Genomic DNA, 19,776 nt, shown 5'->3' on the forward strand with positions numbered 1-19,776 from the left:
TTGGAGTACTGTGTGCCGTTCTGGTCGCCTCACTTTAGGAAAGATGTGGAAGCTTTGGAGAGGGTGCAGAGAAGGTTTACCAGGATGTTGCCTGGAATGGAGAGGAAGTCGTACGGGGATAGGTTGAGAGTTCTCGGCCTTTTCTTGTTGGAACGGCGAAGGATGAGGGGTGACTTGCTAGAGGTTTATAAGATGATCAGAGGAATAGATAGAGTAGACAGTCAGAGACTTTTTTCCTGGGTACAACAGAGTGTTACAAGGGGACATAAATTTAAGGTGAAGGGTGGAAGGTATAGGGGAGATGTCAGGGGTAGGTTCTTTACCCAGAGTGTGGTGGGGGCATGGGATGCGCTGCCTGTCGGAGGGGCAGAGTCAGAATCATTGGTGACCTTTAAGTGGCAATTGGATAGGTACATGGATCGGTGCTGAAGCTTGGACAAATGTTCGGCACAACATCGTGGGCCGAAGGGCCTGTTCTGTGCTGTATTGTTCTATGCTCTATGTTCTATGAATGACTTCCAGGCATATTTAAGGACATAGTCTGAAATTGAACAGCAAATGCAAAACAAAGGCATAAGCTTTAAACACATGACATGGCCACTTTAATCCTCAAATTCAGACACAAATGGGGCTTAAAAAAGCACAATTTTCATATATATCTTTTGTTGGGGGTGATTGGAAACCGCAGTGTGAGAACGCTGCAAATTGTGAAAAACATAGTATCGCCTCATTCTGTGTGGGTCACTAAAACAACTTTATGGGACTCGAATAAGCAGCTGTTGGCTCATAGGTCACAAATGGAATATCCGATTTTCAGTATTTCATAAAGGCATACATACACAAGGATCAAACTCTGATAAGTCAGACATTACGATACCATAGTAATGTATTTCATATCTATTAAACCATCCAGATAAAGGTCTTGCATGCACACAACTTAACGCTCAACAATACTCTGGGCAGCACAGTGGCTCAGTTGTTAGCACTGCGGCCTCATGGTGTCAGGGACTCGGATTCAACTCCGCCCTCGGGCGACCATTTGTGTGAAGTTTGCACATTCTCTCCGTGTCAGCAAGGGTTTCCATTGGGTGCTCCAGTTTCCTCCCACAGTCCAAAGATGTGTTAGGTGGACTTGCCATGCTAAATTGCCCACGGTGTCCAGGGATATGCAGGCTAGGTAAATTAGCCATGGTTAGTGCAGGGTTACAGGGATGGGGTGGCGGTGGTGGCAGCCCTTGCAATCCAGTCCTTATTTTTAAAAAAAGGATTGCTAGAATTGTTGCCAGAAAGGAAGACTGGAGCCAGTATCCCATCAGAACACGCATATAACTTTTACAGGTGGACCTTGCAAGACATGACCCACTTCTGTCAAATGTTCAATGCATGCAATTTTCTCTCCAGGTGTCAAACTATTCAAATTCACTGTGGGGGCTGGGATAGGGAATAAGAGCTTTGCACAGAACAGCCAACTCTCCATATGTTGTCATAATGTGAATTATAACACAAGGGTCACAGGGGAAACCCTACAGAAAAGTAAGGCATGAAACTCACTGGAATTACTGAAGTTGTGATTGCAATTACTTTAATTTCTTCCAGTAGAAGAGGAAGAAGCCAAAATGTTTGGAATGTCTGAATGTACATGACTAGATTGGTAACAATTTTGCTGAGCATCAGAATACTCTGGAATTGGAGTTTGCAGTCTGAGTTCATAAAAGACAGCCAATGATTTGACTGTAAAGGAACAGCAAAATGAAAGAGGTATCCTGTGTCTTCTGAAGCCTCTGGAGTGCATTATCAAGCACCTGGGCTTCTTCATCCTTAAAATATGGGAAGCTCTATCTGTATTCAAAATATACAAACATGTGGGTGAGTCCCACCTGCCTTGGAGGTGTGTTGAATTAAAGGAGTTCTCTTGTGTGCAGTGGTGGTGTCCCTATGCTTGGACTGGGAAGCCTGGGTTCCATCCAACGTGGCTGAACAGGTGGATTAGAAAAATGTTTTTTTTTACAAAAAAGCAGACCCACTCCCATGGCAACTCCATTTCGATTTCGTCTCTGCCCGCTTTCCCTATCAACCCTTTGCCTTTGATAGTTTGCAACGCCAAGAACGAGATTCATTTCTAAATACGGAATGACTACACAGGTCATTAATGGTGGTAGTTAGTACTTAATGGAAAAACCATGGAAAAAAAGTCACAATGATTTTGTTGGTGGGGAAGTTGCTCAGTTGTGCTTGATAGCACTTGCAGATATTAAAAAAAAGGGAAAAAAAGCAGATCAAGAGGAGGCTCTTGTGAAACAGTGGTCATGTCCCTATCTCTGGATCAAGAGAACCAGGTTCAAGTTTGACCTGACCCAGAGGTATGTAATATCATGTCTGAACAGATTGGTTAGAAAAAAATAAAGTAGACCCAGAGGGGCACCTGTAGTAACAGGAAATGGCCTACCTGCTAACAATACTATGCCTCACAGCAACAGAGAAAGAGAAAGCCAGAATGATATTATAAGGATGCAAATATCTTCCAGCTTAGGAATATTTTCAATGAAACATCACCTTTATAAATTAATGCTGAACAAAATGAGAATAAACTAAAATTCTGCATCAGCCAATAGAATATTTTGAAGCATTTTACCTTAAAAGATCAAAAGAAGAATCATTTGCATTGCTATGCTACTAATTAAATGGTGAACTTCGCAGCATTCATGGCCTCATCCATCCAATGGCACTGAGGGTAAAGTGTGCATGAGTCAATTAAGTTGAAATAAAAATATTCATTAGGCCACTGGAAAGAACCAGAAAACTAGCTCAAATGGGACTTTACCTCAGGCATGTCCAGAGGCATTTAATTTTACAGCCGCACAGTACAAGGAATATTCCAGTAACACCTTAAACATATTATCTTTGCAATGCTACCAGGAACATGTGCCCTTGATTATTTGACTTTGTCATGCATTGCAGAAATACGTCAACCATTATCACATACATATATATGCTTATTTTAAAGCAGATACTCTATGGCGTATAGAATAAATCAATTAACAGACATTCTGAATGCGAGTAAACACCCGCACAACTGCCTGGAATACAATTCAGAAGTGTAGTTCATGTCATTATCAAAATGACACTGGTATTGTCAATAAACCTGGTCTGAGCCTCTTGGGTTGAGACCAGGATTATTGACAATACCAGTGTTATACTGATAGTGACATGAACCGCACCATTGAATCCTACTCTAGGCAGATTAGTGCCACATTCGTCCATAACTACAGGATTGTTTGAGGCGAGAGGCTGCTTATTTCTCTTAATACAGCTTCAAGGCGGCAGTTGGTAACACTAAGTAGAAAAATTCTATATCTCCAAATAAAATATTTGTATGGAGCAGTTAACTGACACTGAGTGACGTTGAAACCATGAAGGTATGCAGTTGTCATGCATTATTTAAAATCACAAGTATTGGATCCACACCAAACTGCCACTCATTCGCGAGGAAACATCACTACTCAATAGCTGGCTCAGACCAAACTTTACATATCTAGTTCAGCTCAGAGGAACACACGCAAATTCTCAAAAATTTCCAGTTGGAAGTAAAATAGGTCATTTTTTCCAGACAGTCTATCAATGAGTTCAAGCAAACCAGCTGCAAAAACTTATTTCAGGAAAAATCAAGAGCATTATTTGGTACAAAACCCATAACAGCATGTGGCAAAGCCACACACTGTCATGTGCTTTGCAAATTATATCTATTTTTAACAGAATTCTCTCTTAAAAACTACATGCATACACAAACTAAAAGTAATTGTACTATCATGTGCACAATTTTACCATCTACTGCATGATGTGACTATAGGACTATACAGTAGAATTAGTCCGATAATAAAATAGCTATCAACTTAACGGTTGCGATAGTAACTAGGTTCTAAAATAAATCCAGTAGTTAGCAGTTTTGGTCATTTTCTTAAATAATATTGGGAGCTGAAGGAAAATCATGGCTTTCCAGTCCCTTACCTCCATCATAGCGCCATCTTGGATTACATGGCAGACTCATAGTGCAAAAGGAATATCCTTGAGCAATTGTATGAGTGGCCTGGGAGGGTAATCAGGGAGTTTGCAGGCTAAGTGGGAAAGGAAAACTGCAAGATGAAAGTTGGGAAATGGGATTCCAAGTGAGTGAAATAAAGGAATGTTGTGTGTGGGAGGCACACCTGGAAATAGCAGTAATATAGCACAAATAAAGAGAGGATTGGTATATTTATGGATGGGAGAGAATGGAAATGAATTGTGGGAATCAACTTTTCAGTGGAGCCTGAACGACAGCCACTTGGTGAGTTGGAACAGGGCTGAGATAGCAGTCACCAAGTATAACCCAAGAACAGTACAATGGATAAACAGCAAAAGATTGCTTCCCTTGGTGGAGTGATCAGGATGGAGATCTAGGATCCTTATTGACCAAACGGTCAAGATGACTCAAGGATTTGGAGACCTTATGAAGAAAGGGTGAGCTGAGGGTTAGGTCAGCGCGCCCTGTTAAATGTAGTCATGACTATGTATTTTGGCTTATTTTGGCCAGCGATGTCTGAAGCCTAACTATTCATTAACACTGATTGATCATGAGCTGTAAGCTTTACACAAAACCTAAAGCCCCAAAAATTGTCCACGATTATTTTGTGGCTGTAGAAAGATGCAACTCCAGGCCTCAATGTTGCAAGTTAGTTGAATCAGATATCCTGATACATGTATTGGCAGGCTAATCCAATCTGAAATGTCAAATGCCAACACATCATGCTCTGTGATCTAGTAACAATCCTTATAGACACTGACACCATGTTACATAGAAGCACAAGAACAGGAGTAGCCTATTCAGCCTTGCTCCACCATTCAATGAGATAAAGCTGATCTGTAGCCCAACTCCATACATCTGCTGTTGACCCACATCCCTTCATACTTTTGCTTAACAAAAATTTAACTACCTCAGATTTGGAATGAACACTGGTCCAACATTCACTGTCATTTGTGGAGGAGAATTCCAAGCATCTATCACCCTTTGTGTATATAAGTGCTTGCAAACATCTCTCCTGAATGGTCTGGCCCTAGTGTTCAGACTATGTCCCCTCGTTCCAGAATCTCCAACCAGTGGAAATAGCTTATCTTTACCTACGCTGTCTTCTTCTATTGAAACACTTTGATCAGATCAACTCTTGCCCTTCTAAATTCTAGAGATAAGAGGCATAATTTGTTTAATTTCTCCTAATACCTGGACATCAGGGGTTAAGTTATCATTCTTGTAAATGTATATTGTACTCCTTTCAAAGCTAATACATCCTTCCTATGGCGTGGTGCCCAGATTCTCTCTCAATATTCCAAGTGGGGCCTAGCCAGGATTTTGTATAACTGCAGCATAACCTCTGCATCCAGTCTCCAGTCTTTTCGATATACAGGCCAGTATTTCATTAGCTTTCTTCTTTATTTTTCATGATACACTTATCAGATCCAAGTTACTCAATTTGTTTTACTTCATTTTTATTTGCACATTAAATTCTTTTTCACATAATACTAAGTGTAGAACAGCCACTTCTAGCAAGTCATGAAATTGTGCAGATTTTGTTCTTCAACAGAACAGAAAACTTACCAACAATGCTTTGAAAACTGTCTTGTTGTTACCACATAAGAATAGTAAATGTAACTCACTTGCTCAAAAAAGCATTGTAAACTACACATGGACAACGTAGACATTCCATTTCCTTCACTTACAATGGAACTGTGATTTTAATTATTTTAGCAGTGGACTCTAGACAGGATGACATTAGTGAACAGTTTGCTTTTGAATGAAGTAGAAAGCTGAAAAACACCAAGTAGATTTTAAACCAGGCATTTCCTCATACTGCCAACATAATGGAAGGATGGTGCTGACAAAAGGATTTTTTTTTTAAAAACAATACATGTTACCTTTAGTCTTTGCACAACACGGAAGAAAAATTCCACATCTAACAGCAGAATAGGGGAAAGTTTTGCCATCAATGCCACATATACTGCAATTCTCACACAGACAGCTGAATAAGAAGAGTTTTTGCGACATAGTGGCAGTGTCCCTACCTCTGAGCCAGGAGGGGTGGATTCTAGTTCCATTTGTTCCTGATGTATGTAATAACATCTCTGAATAGGTAGATTAGAAGATATGTACCATAACTATCAAGACAGAATGTATGCCAAGGTTAACATGAGCATGCAATTTCTGAGGAAGGATCGACAACCGAAACATTAATGGACCTGACACATTAACCGATGCTGACAAAGCTGAGCTTTTTGGCTTTTTTATTTTGTTTCAGATCTCCAGTACCTGCAGATTTTTGCTTTTTAGTTCATGAACACACCAAGTTGCCCGATATTTCTATGGAGCAAATTTCATTAAAATTACCTGTTCCTGCCTTTCCAGCCATTTGTCCACCATGGGATGAGTGGCACTTAAAGATGATCGGGCATTATCTCGCTGAAACTGGTTCGACCAATGGCCAGCATCTCTCGGTAAACTCCTGTAGTTGTCCTGTCCATTCACTGGATTCCTTGGAGTTGTTTCCTTCTGTGTAATTTTGCAAACACAGGATCAGAGAATTATTTCATCTTCAGCAGGCAATCATTAAGCTTCGACATTTAATTAAAATCAAGTTCAATCAGTACCACTATCATCTGTATGCAGGATAAAATTCTTTTGTCTTTGTTGACCTTTTTATTATTAATGTATCTGACTTTACAACTTGGTGGTATGCAAGTTTACATAAAGCAGTTACAATTTACAGAATTCCATTTGTTCTTGCTGAAATGGTGAACATTATCCCATCCAAGTTAATGTTTGAACTGCGCATGGTGATAAAACCAAAGTTGCAGATGATCTGTAGACTTCACCAAAGCTCACCAAGGAAACCGCCCAGAACCAAGGTCTGATCTCAAAGGTGCTGCTACAAGTCAACTGGGAGAAAACAGGAAGTACTTTTTTGAACAGAAACAGAAATTGCTGGGAAAACTCAGATGGTCTAGCAGCAGTTGTGGACAGAAAGCAAATTTAACATTTTGAGACCAGTGACCCTTGTTGAGAACCTTCTCTTTACAAATGCTGACTCTTCCCAGCAATTTCTCTTTCTGAATTCCAATACCCACAGTTCTTTGGTTTTTATGTTAAGTTATCTTTATGGACTGTTCTAGTGTAACAATGAGAAGTGGCATGATGATGTTAAGTGGCACTTGCACCAAACAGCATTCCCTTAGCAATTCAGTGAAGTATCTGCTAAGACTATAAACACAAGTGAACCCAAGACATTCTAACTCTGAAGCATATCTTCTGAGCTAACACTGGCACAGTAGGTTAAAGGTGACTTCATATTAAAAGATGTCACTATTGAAGGGTGCTTTAAATGTACTCTGGATGTTTATGATAGGCTAAACTCGAAAATCTGATAAATGAAATGCAAGTCCGCTGTCAATACATCTGATTTGTTTACTTTCTTGATGATTGCTTCAAATTGATAAACATAGTCTCTCTTTGAGTTATGATGTCAAGGTGGCAGTCATCTCCTCCATCACCAAATTTACCAAAATAACATTTCCCTGCTGAACTTTCTCTCAAGGTGAATGGGATCAAAACCCATGAAGTGCAAAAAAGGTCAAACTTAGTTTTACCATCTTTACACTATTAAAAAAATGAATTTATTCAATTATCTGATCCCTTGGGCTGGCTTGGGGCAGTTCAGAAAGTATATTTTATCTGTATATACAGTGCTTCACAGGCAATTATTTAAGAAAATCAATTTTCAGTCTATGTAAACAGGACAGTGAAAGAGGGCTGGCGACTCATACAGCTCGTGTATACTGGCAAACTACCAAATGGGCTATGAACGTCAAAACTATTATTAGAATGGATATTGCTGACCTGGGAGTGATGCAAAAGTAGATAATTCAGCAGGTTTTGGCAACAAACTAAGTTGGGCTTCAAAACTATTCCATCGTTCAATTTTCTTTTGAAGAAACAAAGAGCATTAAGGGAAGATTAATAGCGTTTTCAAAATCATCGAAGTTTTGAGAGGTTGGCTGAATGTTTTTCTTTGAGTGCTGGATCAATAATGAATTTCGAATAGAATAAGAATTATTAAAGTATGATAAAGTTGCCAAAACCATTTTTTCTGCAGCATATTAAGAAAACATGAAATGTTTTTAATCATGATCTGAGGCACAACATATCATTCTTTTTTGAAAAGAAGCTATATAAGGTGGGGACGAAGGGCAATTGGATCATTTTTATTTGCAAAACTGCCAGATTCGTGGGTTTGATGGGCTCAATAGTCCCTCTCCAAAATATAATTTCCAAAATTCTATGAATCGTCATGAGAGAAAGGAAATGACGAAGGCTACTCTTCAAATGCAATTGAATAACAACTCCACAGGATAAATTGAAGGTAGCACTGAGAAGGAAAATCAGCCATGAGTTTTTTGAATTGTAAAGTAGGCTTGAAGACCAAATGGCCAATTTCTGCTCCTATTTCTTATGTTCATATGTCTAATATGCAGATTGTGCTGTACAAGCAGCTAAAAGCCATTCAACACCTACTTCCATTACAAGTAATGCGGTTTACACTCAATCATCTCAACTATTTCAGTATCTCCAATAAGTGTCTTCATTTTAACAGCACTGAGATAATGATCAAATCACTTATATTGCTGCCTTATCAAATTTCAAAGTAGTTCTGACATTTTATAGCCAATTAACTGCTGCACAGCTTTAGACATTTAAAGGCATGCTAATGATTGGTAGCTCCAGAAGAATGTGGTTCGAACAAGGCTACATATTGAATTTTCTCAAAAGGCCTCTATTGTAGATATTACAGCAGTTTATCCTGTAATAAAATGTGACTCAGCCAAAGGATTGGAAACAAAACTAAAATATGTAGGACACAAAGGCTGTAGATTTATACCATCAGAATTTGTAAGTAGCAATCACTAAGTGAAGGAAAAACATTGCGCAGGATGAGTCTGTATTGGCAGCTATTAGTATTGAAATAGGATTAGTGAAGTGATATTTTAACAAACAAATTTATCATGAAAGGGTCAATGTGCATCACTTTATGAAAACATTTTTCTCAGCAATTTAGTACACTCCCATTTTTAAAGCAATGTAATATTGTCACAGTTGTACAAATCAACCACTGTGGTTATGCAAATTATACACTCTCATTCTCTTGTCCTTTGAGGATATAGGTTTCGCTAGCTTCTTGCTCACTTAAAAAACCCTTTACAGTGTATTTATCTTATAAATTCATTTAGTTAAAGTTCACCAGAAAATTGCATGTCCAGGAAAATCAAATAATGTTGTCTCTTTTGCTGCACCTTATTTAAATTCCAACAGTGACTACACTTAAAAAAAATGCCATTGCCTGTAAAGTGCTTCGAGATGCCCCAATATGCAACAACAATTTAAATACAGACTGAACAACAAAACCGTGAACCCACCTTTTTTCTGTCAAGACTACTGGATGTTTGGCTTGGTTTTGGAAAGCCAGGTGTTGTGGACCAACGGGTCGGGTTTTTGCGTGATGGCTCTGCTGAGTTATGGTTAGGTCCCGTTACAGAAGATAAAAGACCAATCAGTGCAGGATCACTGCTCCGTCTCACGTGAAGTGGCATGTCTGATGGGAAAGGAAAAGTAGTTTTAATATTATCATAACCTATTACCAATAGTAAATCAACACGAAAACAACTGTCATTGCAACTCCTAAGTAAAGCATTCGCTATAAAAGTGTTTTCACACACAAAGACGACGAGTGGTTATATATTAATTCTAGTTCTCAATTTCTGACAATGAGGGAAGCTAATGCTTTCAAAGTAATGAAATTTTCTTTCTTCCAGAAAATAAGTTATTTTCTTCCACCTATATCCTTAATCCAAGATCCTTCCAAACAGGCAGAACTGTTTTTTTTAAATCCAACTGCATTAGTAATCTCACAATGACTTTATAAATTTGACAAGAGCATGCATTAGCCCTCAAAACAATGGTCCCTTACATCCATCAACAAAACAGTCCTCATTTAACAGGTCTGTTTATATGGGTTTGTGACTATTACTGTGAAACAAAAATGAAGACATAAACCTGCAAATATCTTTTGATGGTCGATACAGCTGGACCATAGGGAGGCCCAACTTCAGTCTGAAATCCCTGCTCTATTACCTGTTAGTGTAGCACTAAGATTCGCCTGTGCATCACTAAATTAAAAAAGATAAAACTCCCTCAGGATTTCTGCTCTAAATCTTAATTCCCTAAACTCTTCCAGAAATATACAAGAACATCGAGTGGGGAGAATAATTGGTTTGATTATTCCCCACAGTTGATTAACGTATTGACATTCTCAGACTCTGCTCATTACTTGGGCAAGGCGCTGGAAGGCAATCCGCGCTCCAGCATAAATTAACTTCTTTAAGAAAGGGGATGGGAGAAAGTTAAATAGGAAAATAAAAGGTTTTACATTTAGCACAGGCTGTCCACTGGTTCTTTTTTTTTCCCTTTTTATTTCTTTTTTTAATTTAACCCCCACACTACCACCTAAGTGCGGTAGTGCTTATTTTTTCCCCAGCACCCATGGTGTGTGTGTATACGTGTGAGACACAGTGAAAGACACAAAGTGCACAAATCTTTATTCAATTTCCACCACCAGGAAGATAGGAAAATACCCGGGTGGCCAGTGACAAACACTGCCCTTCACATCAAAGGGCAGTGCTGTGTGATCAAAACAGTGAAGGGGAGGGTAGGGACTAAATCAAAATAAAGTTGGAGGGAGAAATAATGCACTCCACTCCCTGCGGCGCCCACCTCTCCCTGAACAACTCCAGGGTGTTGGTGGACACCGTGTGCTCCTTCTCCAAGGACACCCGGGCCCTAACGTAACCGCGGAAGAGGGGCGGGCAGTCGGCCCTAACGACCCCCTCCACCGCCCGCTGCCTCAACCTGTTGATGGCCAGTTTGGACAGGCCCAGGAGCAGACCCACGAGGAGGTCTTCAGACCTTCCCTCCCTCCTCTGTACCGGGTGCCCGAAGATCAGGAGCGTGGGACTGAAGTGCAACCAAAAGCAGAGGACACCGCAATCTGCGGTTGCAGGGGGCTGCTGCGTGCAGCACCCTCCACCCCAGATCCCCGAGAGAAAGGGGGAGGACTCCCGCGTAGAGAGCCCTCCACTGGGGATCCCCACCGCCCGGTGGCAAATGGGCACGCCAAGGCGTGTCTGGACGGTGGATGAGGGAGAAGCGGTGGACCGTGTGCAGCAGCAGTCTTGATAGGGCCCGCCTTTTTACCCCCTGGAAGGGAACAAAATTAAAATTCCGGAGGCGGCTCAGGTTGTGAGGCACAGGCTCCCGCGGGAAGTATGGGACCTTAGGGCCAATGTGAAATTCCGTCCGGGCTGGGGTGAGCGCGGACGGGATCCCACCGCACACCTGAGCGTCCTCCAACTGGTGCACTACGTCGGGTCTGAGCACCGCTGTTTTAAGGCGTCGGATGGCGGTGGCCACGTACCGGACGTCTACCGCTGCCCTGCTCGCTATGTCCTGCGGCAGTGTCCAGCCCAGGCCCCCGGCACCCAGCACGTCCCCGACCCTGGTCACCCTCGCTGCCACGGCCCTCCCCTCCGACAGCCACTCGAACCCGCGATTCCTGAGCAACGGCTCCCTGACGACAGCCGCTACTCCAGCCGGAGGGTAGGCGCAACGCGATTCAACCATGTTCCAAACAGTGATCAGGCCCTGGTAAAAGACCGGCAGCGTCTTGAGGGCGACCTCCAAACCGTCACGGTCGACGAACAGGAGCTGCGTGTCGTAGTTGAGGTTGTGCACCTGGCGGAAAAAATACGTCGCCAGGGCTCCACTGGTTCTATTGAGAATTTCTATTACAAGGTGCAAGTAAGGCAGCTCTCTTGAATGTTTGTCAATACAAGTAGTTTCATCAATCTAGACCAGTGACTCTCCTGGTTTATAAAGGGTTCATCCTCTGGTCTGTAAAGATCTATCCACTGATGTGCAATAGCACAACTGAGACTTTCCAAGAGAACAGGCCAGAACCCAGATCCCCACCCGTTCGTATAACGTCACACATAGTTCTGCATCTCCTCGATCAGTCATTTTAAGCATGACCAACAATACAGTTTTATAAGCAGGACTTACATTGTAGCTATGGTAACCAAACAAAATGAACAAAAAAAGATGAACTGTTAAAGGTTAAAAAAAAATTATCTTTGATTATTGCAGCATTGATGGTTATAATTAAATGTCTATACCCAAGCAACTGGCAATTATTGGTAACTTATTAATACTATTTTAAATAAGTACACCATTTTATTGCATGATTTGGAGATGCCGGTGTTGGACTGGGGTGTACAAAGTTAAAAATCACACAACACCAGGTTATAGTCCAACAGGTTTAATTGGAAGCACACTAGCTTTCGGAGTGACATTCCTTCATCAGGTGATTGTCGTCGCTCCGAAAGCTAGTGTGCTTCCAATTAAACCTGTTGGACTATAACCTGGTGTTGTGTGATTTTTTTTATCATTTTATTGCATTTAACAAAAAAAGCTTCCTCAAGTGTATACACAATATCTGACCAGGGTGCATAAAAACACCAGTGCAGCGTCTGGAGGCTCTCTTGCATGGTTTAATGTTCTGAGTTCAGACATCATCCTTCCAGCACTCTCACTTGCAGTTGACTGCACTGAATACTTCAAGGCTAGTTTCTGGTTCTTGACTGTGCTTCAACTGTTATGAATTTCTTGTGCAAGTTGAAAGTCTTGACAGCTATTTCTGAAATACTCTGGTTTGAAAGTAGCTCTTAAAATTTTCAAAATATTCTAAGGGTTAATATCAAACATTGGTTTGAATCTGGTATTTCAAAAATGCTAATCCACTAGGGCTTTTAATAGCTTAATGCAAAAAAAAAGTAGAAAACAGCACTGACAATGAGCATGAGTGAACAACTTGTCTATTTTTGACATGGAGATGCCAACGTTGGACTGGGGTGTACAAAGTTAAAAATCAAACAACACCAGGTTATAGTCAAGAGGTGCATTTAGAAGCCCTGCTCCTTCATCATGTGGTTGTGGAGAATAAGATTCTCCACTACCGCCTGATGAAGGAGCAGCATTCTGAAAGCTAGTGGTTCCAAATAAACCTCTTGGACTAGAACCTGATGTTGTGTGGTTTTTAACCTTGTCTATTTTTCAACTCAAGAATAAGAATGAAGTGACTGTTGGCAAATTATTGCAAAATAAAGCAAAAAACAAACCAAGGATAACCGAAAGAGCTTGAATAACATAAAAAGATGGTGAAGTCAAGCCAATTAATGTTCTCAAAAGTACCTTGGATGGACACTTGACAGAAGTAAAACTTAAGAGTCTGAGGTGTGAAAGTAGGGAAAGGAGATTAGTTGTTTTCCAGAAAACCCCCACGGATTCAACGACAAAATGACAATTCTGTAACAATGATAATTTGAAAATGATAATTTTCTGAGTGGATGATAGAGAACACCCCAACCCTTATTGATGTTTGTATTACAGAACTTTGACTCATGAAGCAATGAAATCCTCCAAGCTTAAACACCATTTTGAATCAAGACACAAGGAACGCATTGAAAATTCCCAAGACCTTGACTAAGAAAAGTTTAAAGAATTTATCAACGATAACCACACTAGGTACTTTGTTGTATCAGCAATTTAACCACAAATAGCAAGAGAGGCAGCATGTACAATATCACTACAGTTTGCAAAGATTTGGAAGAGTCTTACCGCAGCAGAAAACTTCATCAGGCTGTTACATTCTCAGTACAGTACCTTTGTTTTTTGTGGAAATGTGAAAATATTGTATTTTTCTGAAAAGTATAAAGCTATGAGATTCACTATTTAAAATAAAAGAACTTTAGCAGACAGAAACCTAGAATATGAAGGCCAATAATTATTTTAGATTAGATTACTTACAGTGTGGAAACAGGCCCTTCGGCCCAACAAGTTCACACCGACCCGCCGAAGCGCACCCACCCAGACCCATTCCCCTACATCTACCCCTGCACTTAACACTACAGGCAATTTAGCATGACCAATTCACCTAACCTGCACATTTTTGGATTGTGGGAGGAAACCGGAGCACCCGGAGGAAACCCACGCAGACACGGGGACAATGTGCAAACTCCACGCAGTCTGCCAGAATTATGGCAGAACTTTAAAGATAGCATAGTGATAGTAAAAGTACAATGAACAGTCACTTATTCTAAACTGCACTTCCCATGTTAAGTTTTCTTATACACACTCACATCCACATAAAACTCAAATCAGATACTTATCAGAAACTAGAATATTAATCACTTGGTTTGGGGACTGTATCAAAGATTGTACACAGATGAAAATATTTTGGACTTTCTGCTTAATTTCAGCAATGTTGTCCGACAAATCTCCTCCAACTGCCCCATGGCTGGAGACTTCCTGCTCAATACAGGTGTCATTAAGCAAAGTCACATCAGATCAGAATGTGCTTGGTTCTAATATTCTTTAACTTTACAGTCTTGCATCCAAGAACTCTCTCTTCTCAGCTTGGTTATCCCAGAAATCCAATGCAATAATAGTCAAAACTTCAGTTATCAAGGTTTTATAAATCTTTTGTCCAGCACACAGAATTTCAATCATCTTTGTCTTGGAAGAAATGTTCCTACCAGCCAAGCTTATTTTAAAATAAACGGGTTGAAAGCAGAAAGACATGCAGGAACGTACTTCACCTGGAACGAACTTCTTGCTCACCATGTGCTCATTTCCCAGGCTACTTGGTCACTGTCTCATGGGATGTGAACCCATGTCACCGAAGCTTTTGCCTGGGACTCTGGATTATTTTTCCCAGTGACATCACCACTATGCCACCTTGTTCCCTCACTGTGAATATTTATCAAATGATGCCCTTAAGCTCATGCATTTTGAAAGCAGAGAGTGAAGAGGTGGAAAGTCAAACTTATGGAGGTTGTATGGTTTGCCCTGATGTATGCTGGTATTTGTGACAAAGTACTTGCACATCTTTTGAACTACATGAAGTGAACAAACTCTGTCAGCAAAATAATGACTATTGAGGGTTTCACCTCTCAGGTCATGTGCATAATTTCTCATGGCTTTCCCAACTAGATAACTGATTAAGTATTTTCAGCATCTTGAATGGGGTTGAACCTCTCAGAGAAAAAGTTTTGTGTATGAGTGACCAGCCTCATCACTGGCAATTTAACTGTTCTACAACACTTCGCAATGTCCCATTTACATCAAGGAAGAAGTAAATGGATCAGAAGACTTTAAAGCACACTCAGAGGCCTCCAGTGGCAATTTGAAAAGTATTTCACAGAACAGGGATGGGAATTGAGTGGGCAGAGATGGATTTGCAAACATGCGCCACATTGAAGTGATCATTACTGTCTTCTGACAGTAGCATAACAATCTTGTGAAGCTTTTATTAGGTGAGTGACTTAAGTGGCATTCAGTAAGAAAGGCTAAGTAGCCTTTGGGTTCAATGCATGGTCAGAACATTGTGAAGTTGTAAATGCAGCTCTGAAGCATATCAAACAACACTGAACTCCAAGGTTGAATTTTTAATGGGAATGAAAACAGAAAGGAACCAGCCGAATGTGCAGGCGAATAGAAGACTGAAGGTTTCCAGTGCCGGATCAGCTGTTGATGTGTCTCATCAAAAGCAGCATCATTTTTCCAATTAATTCACTGAGTTTATTTCATGTGGTAAGCAATATGTAGGTGGATAGAATTTGTAAGTAATCCACACTTACTTTAATCCATCCAAGCGGTCAGCAAACACAAAGGTTTGAGAACCAAGTTGCACTTGTTGCTTACTGTCCCCCTCTCCCTGCTCACAGCTGAACAGAGACAATAGCTGAATTAAAACTCGCGATTTTCAGTGGCAATTCAAGTGAAGGATTTCACCATCAAATTCAGAAAATAACAAATTACTCCACTTATTAGCTATAGTGATAAATCTACTCAGCAATGTATATTTAATGCAATCAAACTAGCTAACTGATTCATCAAGCTAATTACAATCAATCAAATTCATCATCACCCAAACTCATTCACAATACAACACACTGCTTTCGCATAGATCTGGTTGAATCGCTAACAAAAAACAGCATTGCCAGTCTGGACAGCAAGTCTGCTCGCAAATTTGATATTCCCAAGATAAATGAACACAGTGATGGAGGGACAAACTGAAAAACAAAGTCTAATCACTTGCATCTCTCCTTGGACTTTCCCATAATGGATATAATCTTGACCTTCACCTAAAGGCCCCACTCTCCCAGAAACCACTCCAGCCAATTCACTTGCTATCAAGAAACAGCTGAGTACATTGAATATAGCAAAGTCTATGGAGCTGAAGTGAAGACTTGGACTCCAGGACTGGATGCACCTTTTGACAAGTTTTTTCCAGTACATCTATACCACAATAGTACCTTTGCTGACAATGTGAAAAACTGCCCAGATGTTTTGTTTTTGGTGGGCAGGGCACAAGTCCAATCTGACCAATCACAACTGCATCCATCAATTCTCAAATATAATTGATGGATGGTGTATTTGACAGTCCTATTACTAGGCACTTACTTTTCAGAAGAACATAAGAAAAAAATGAGGAAGATTAGGTAACTTGGTCTTTCAGGTCTCTGCTGCCTTTTAACAATATCATGGCTGATCTTCTAGCTCAGCTACTCTTTTCTGTACCATTCTTGGCCACATTAGTATTCTAAATGTATTCAATATCTATATTTTATGATTGAATATCTGCAAATTCAAAACGCTTTGAGTGAAAATATTTCACCTATTACATGCCTGCTGTTTTAAGTTTGGGTTCAACTTGACACCTCATGACAAAATTAGTCCAAACACTGATAAAAGAGCAAAATTCTCGAGATGAGACAAGAGTGACATGAAGGCAGCAGGGGACCAAGTATGATTTTGAGGAATCCAGGAAAAACTGTCAGAGGTAGGAGTGGGAACCTCAAATGGTTGGAGATGGACTTTGCCTCAAAGAAGATGGTTTGACTATTGGAGGCTAATCATTTCAGTTGCAGGACATCACTGCAGGGAGCCCTCAGTTAGTGTTCTAAGCTCACCCATCTTTATTTGTTTTACTAATGACTCTCCCATCATACTATGGTCAGAAACTGATGACTGCAGAATGTGTGGTCCCATCCACTGTCCACAGATAACATTCCATGCCTGCATGTAACAAGACCAAGACAACATTCAGACTTTGTATATTAACCTGACAGTAATATGATAGAGATATATGTTTCAAGTAATGTTAATATTTAATGCAGGAAAGTAATACTACCTTCCTTCAAAATTAATCACAACAGGCATTAACAAATCCTTCACCTTCCAGATCCTTGAGGTTCTGATGAGTTACATCAGGCATATAAAGACAATTGGGCTTTTGATCGGTTAGCTCATTTGGGTGGATGACTGGTTTATGATGCACAGTGATGCCGACAACATAGATTCAATTCCTACATCGGCTGAGGTCCTGTCTGCTCAACATCACCCCTTGCCTGAGGTGTGACAACCCTTTGGTTAATCCCACCACTACTCAGCTCTCTCAAAGACAGCAGCCCTAAAGCTCTCTGGGACAATGAAGACTTTAGCTTTCGAGTTCGCTCAGTGGCTGGAATGGTGGTTTACAATCCAGAGTAGCACCAGCTGAGGTTACTCTGAAGGATTCTCCTTTTCGCCCTCTCCCCTTGCCTGAAGCCTGGTGACCCTCTGGTTAAACCACCACCAGTCATCTCTCTCAAATGAGACAGCAGTCCTATAGTCTGCTAGGACTATGGCAACTTTACTTAAATAATATTGGGACAACAACTGACATAGAACTTGTGCAGACCACAGAATTTGACAACTGAATTAAAATAAAGTAATTTTCATCAAAAGATGGATATTGCACAGTGAGTGACCAATCTCCTGACTCCACAGTCATCAATCATCTATAAGGCATAAGTCAGCAGTACATTGCCTGAATGAGATGATGTCCAGCAACACTCAAAGTTCAACTGCCTCCACAGCAAAGTAGTCTATTTGATCAGCACCTTACCTACCAACTTAAGCATTCATTCTTGAACCACTGGCAGATCATGTCACATTTACAAGTTGTACTGCATGAACTCATCAAAGTTCCTTCAACAGAACTTCACAAACATGTAATATCTTCTGCCAAGGTGATCAGGTTCAGCAAGTGCACGTGAACAACAAGACTGACAAGTTCTTGAAACTATATCACCGTCACTGTCAAAATACTCACTCCTCCTCAATGAGGCAGTGGGAGTGTACCTACCCCACGCAGACTACAGTGATTGAACTGGCTGATCACCAGTTATCCATCACCTTAAGGGCAAGTGATGCATAGCTTCAGCATCCCAGATTGGCATAAGTTAACACCAATAAGCCTGACATATAGCCTGGAAAGATGAAACTTCTGAAAATTTTTTTAATACTAAAATATCTGTGATAATCAATCACAAACATAATGTGGCCTGAAAATTTAGTATTCCATTTGCTCTCAACCCAACTGACGCCACTGCTACAACTTTCTATCTTCAACGTTTGATTTATACTTCAAATGTACAGTATTTCTCTCCACCACATCCTCATGAATTTCTGGCATCAAATATTAATTTCTCAAAAGATTAGCCACGCATGAATAATATTCAAAGTATTTACTGCATAAAAATTTGAATGCCCAATAGAATTTCTTTCAAACAAATTACAACCCATTTTTGAAAACTGGGTTTTTGTGAGACACCAAAAACAGAGGAAATAAGAGAGTGATAAAATGCTGCATCAACAGAAGGTTTAGCAAAGCATTCTTTGAATTTGGAGGTCAGCGGAAACCGAACCACAGTCTATACCAGTGCTGGAATCAAAGTATTATAAAAGCAGCAGATTCTCACCTCTATGCTCCCAATTTAGTGTGTTTTTTTTTCTGTCAGGGATGGCTTTGGTGACAAATAGGATCATTTATGGAAGTTATCAATCTAGAGATTGATTTCAGCTCCACTCCTTGGAACACTGACCAAGATACATTCCACTTCGTTACTTAATTTCTCTCAGTTGGAAGGTTTCATTGACTTTTTTTTGTTTACCTCCTGGTGAGAAAGCTATTGTATTTGTCCAAGAGCCCCATTTATACTCATTTTAAGGTTTTCTGCTTTGTGGCTGACACCTTCGATTTCTTAAAATTATTTTTTCCTTCTGATCTACACATATTTGGCACAGCACCTGAAAATATGGAAATAACAGCATAAGTGATTGACTAGCAAACTAAAATGCATGATACAGTTCATCAGTTAGGTGCAGTACATATGCACACACTATCATGCAATCAAGTTGCCCAGGACTGCTGAGCATGAAGATCAGCTACTTCTAACATGAAACACGGGCAAAGAAAAAGGTTCCAGAACTGGTCATCTGCAGAGAGAAAGGAACATTGAAGCAGAAGGTGGGAAATGGTTGACCACCTAAAATGTTTGTTGTTGTGGTTGGGATGGGGTGCATGTTGGAAGGGGTTTGAGGTGAAGTGAGGAAAGACCAAGATCGGGTACAGAACAGGGTATCCATTAGCAAATGCCAAGGGAAAGGCAAAACAAGCAATTACTCATTGGGAAGTGTGCCAACTCCAAGACCACAAACATATGTTAACTGGTGGGGCATTCCATATTCAGGCAGCCAGATCA

The 19,776-nt window shown here is 40.4% G+C and overlaps 1 protein-coding gene across 7 annotated transcripts in view; it reads right to left on the reverse strand.

The window, feature by feature from the left end:
* Positions 1 to 19,776, reverse strand: part of LOC122550085 (partitioning defective 3 homolog) — an 843,398-nt gene that overhangs the window by 400,825 nt on the left and 422,797 nt on the right. For all 7 annotated transcript variants that reach the window (XM_043690628.1, XM_043690629.1, XM_043690626.1 and 4 more), the window contains exons 4-5: positions 9,493 to 9,668; positions 6,413 to 6,574 (exon numbers count right to left, since the gene is read on the reverse strand). In XM_043690628.1, coding sequence (XP_043546563.1) covers positions 6,413 to 6,574; positions 9,493 to 9,668 — 338 coding nt within the window. The remainder of the gene's footprint in view (positions 1 to 6,412; positions 6,575 to 9,492; positions 9,669 to 19,776) is intronic.

Source organism: Chiloscyllium plagiosum, chromosome 5, assembly GCF_004010195.1.
Source record: "Chiloscyllium plagiosum isolate BGI_BamShark_2017 chromosome 5, ASM401019v2, whole genome shotgun sequence".
NCBI classification, from domain to species: Eukaryota; Metazoa; Chordata; class Chondrichthyes; order Orectolobiformes; family Hemiscylliidae; genus Chiloscyllium; species Chiloscyllium plagiosum.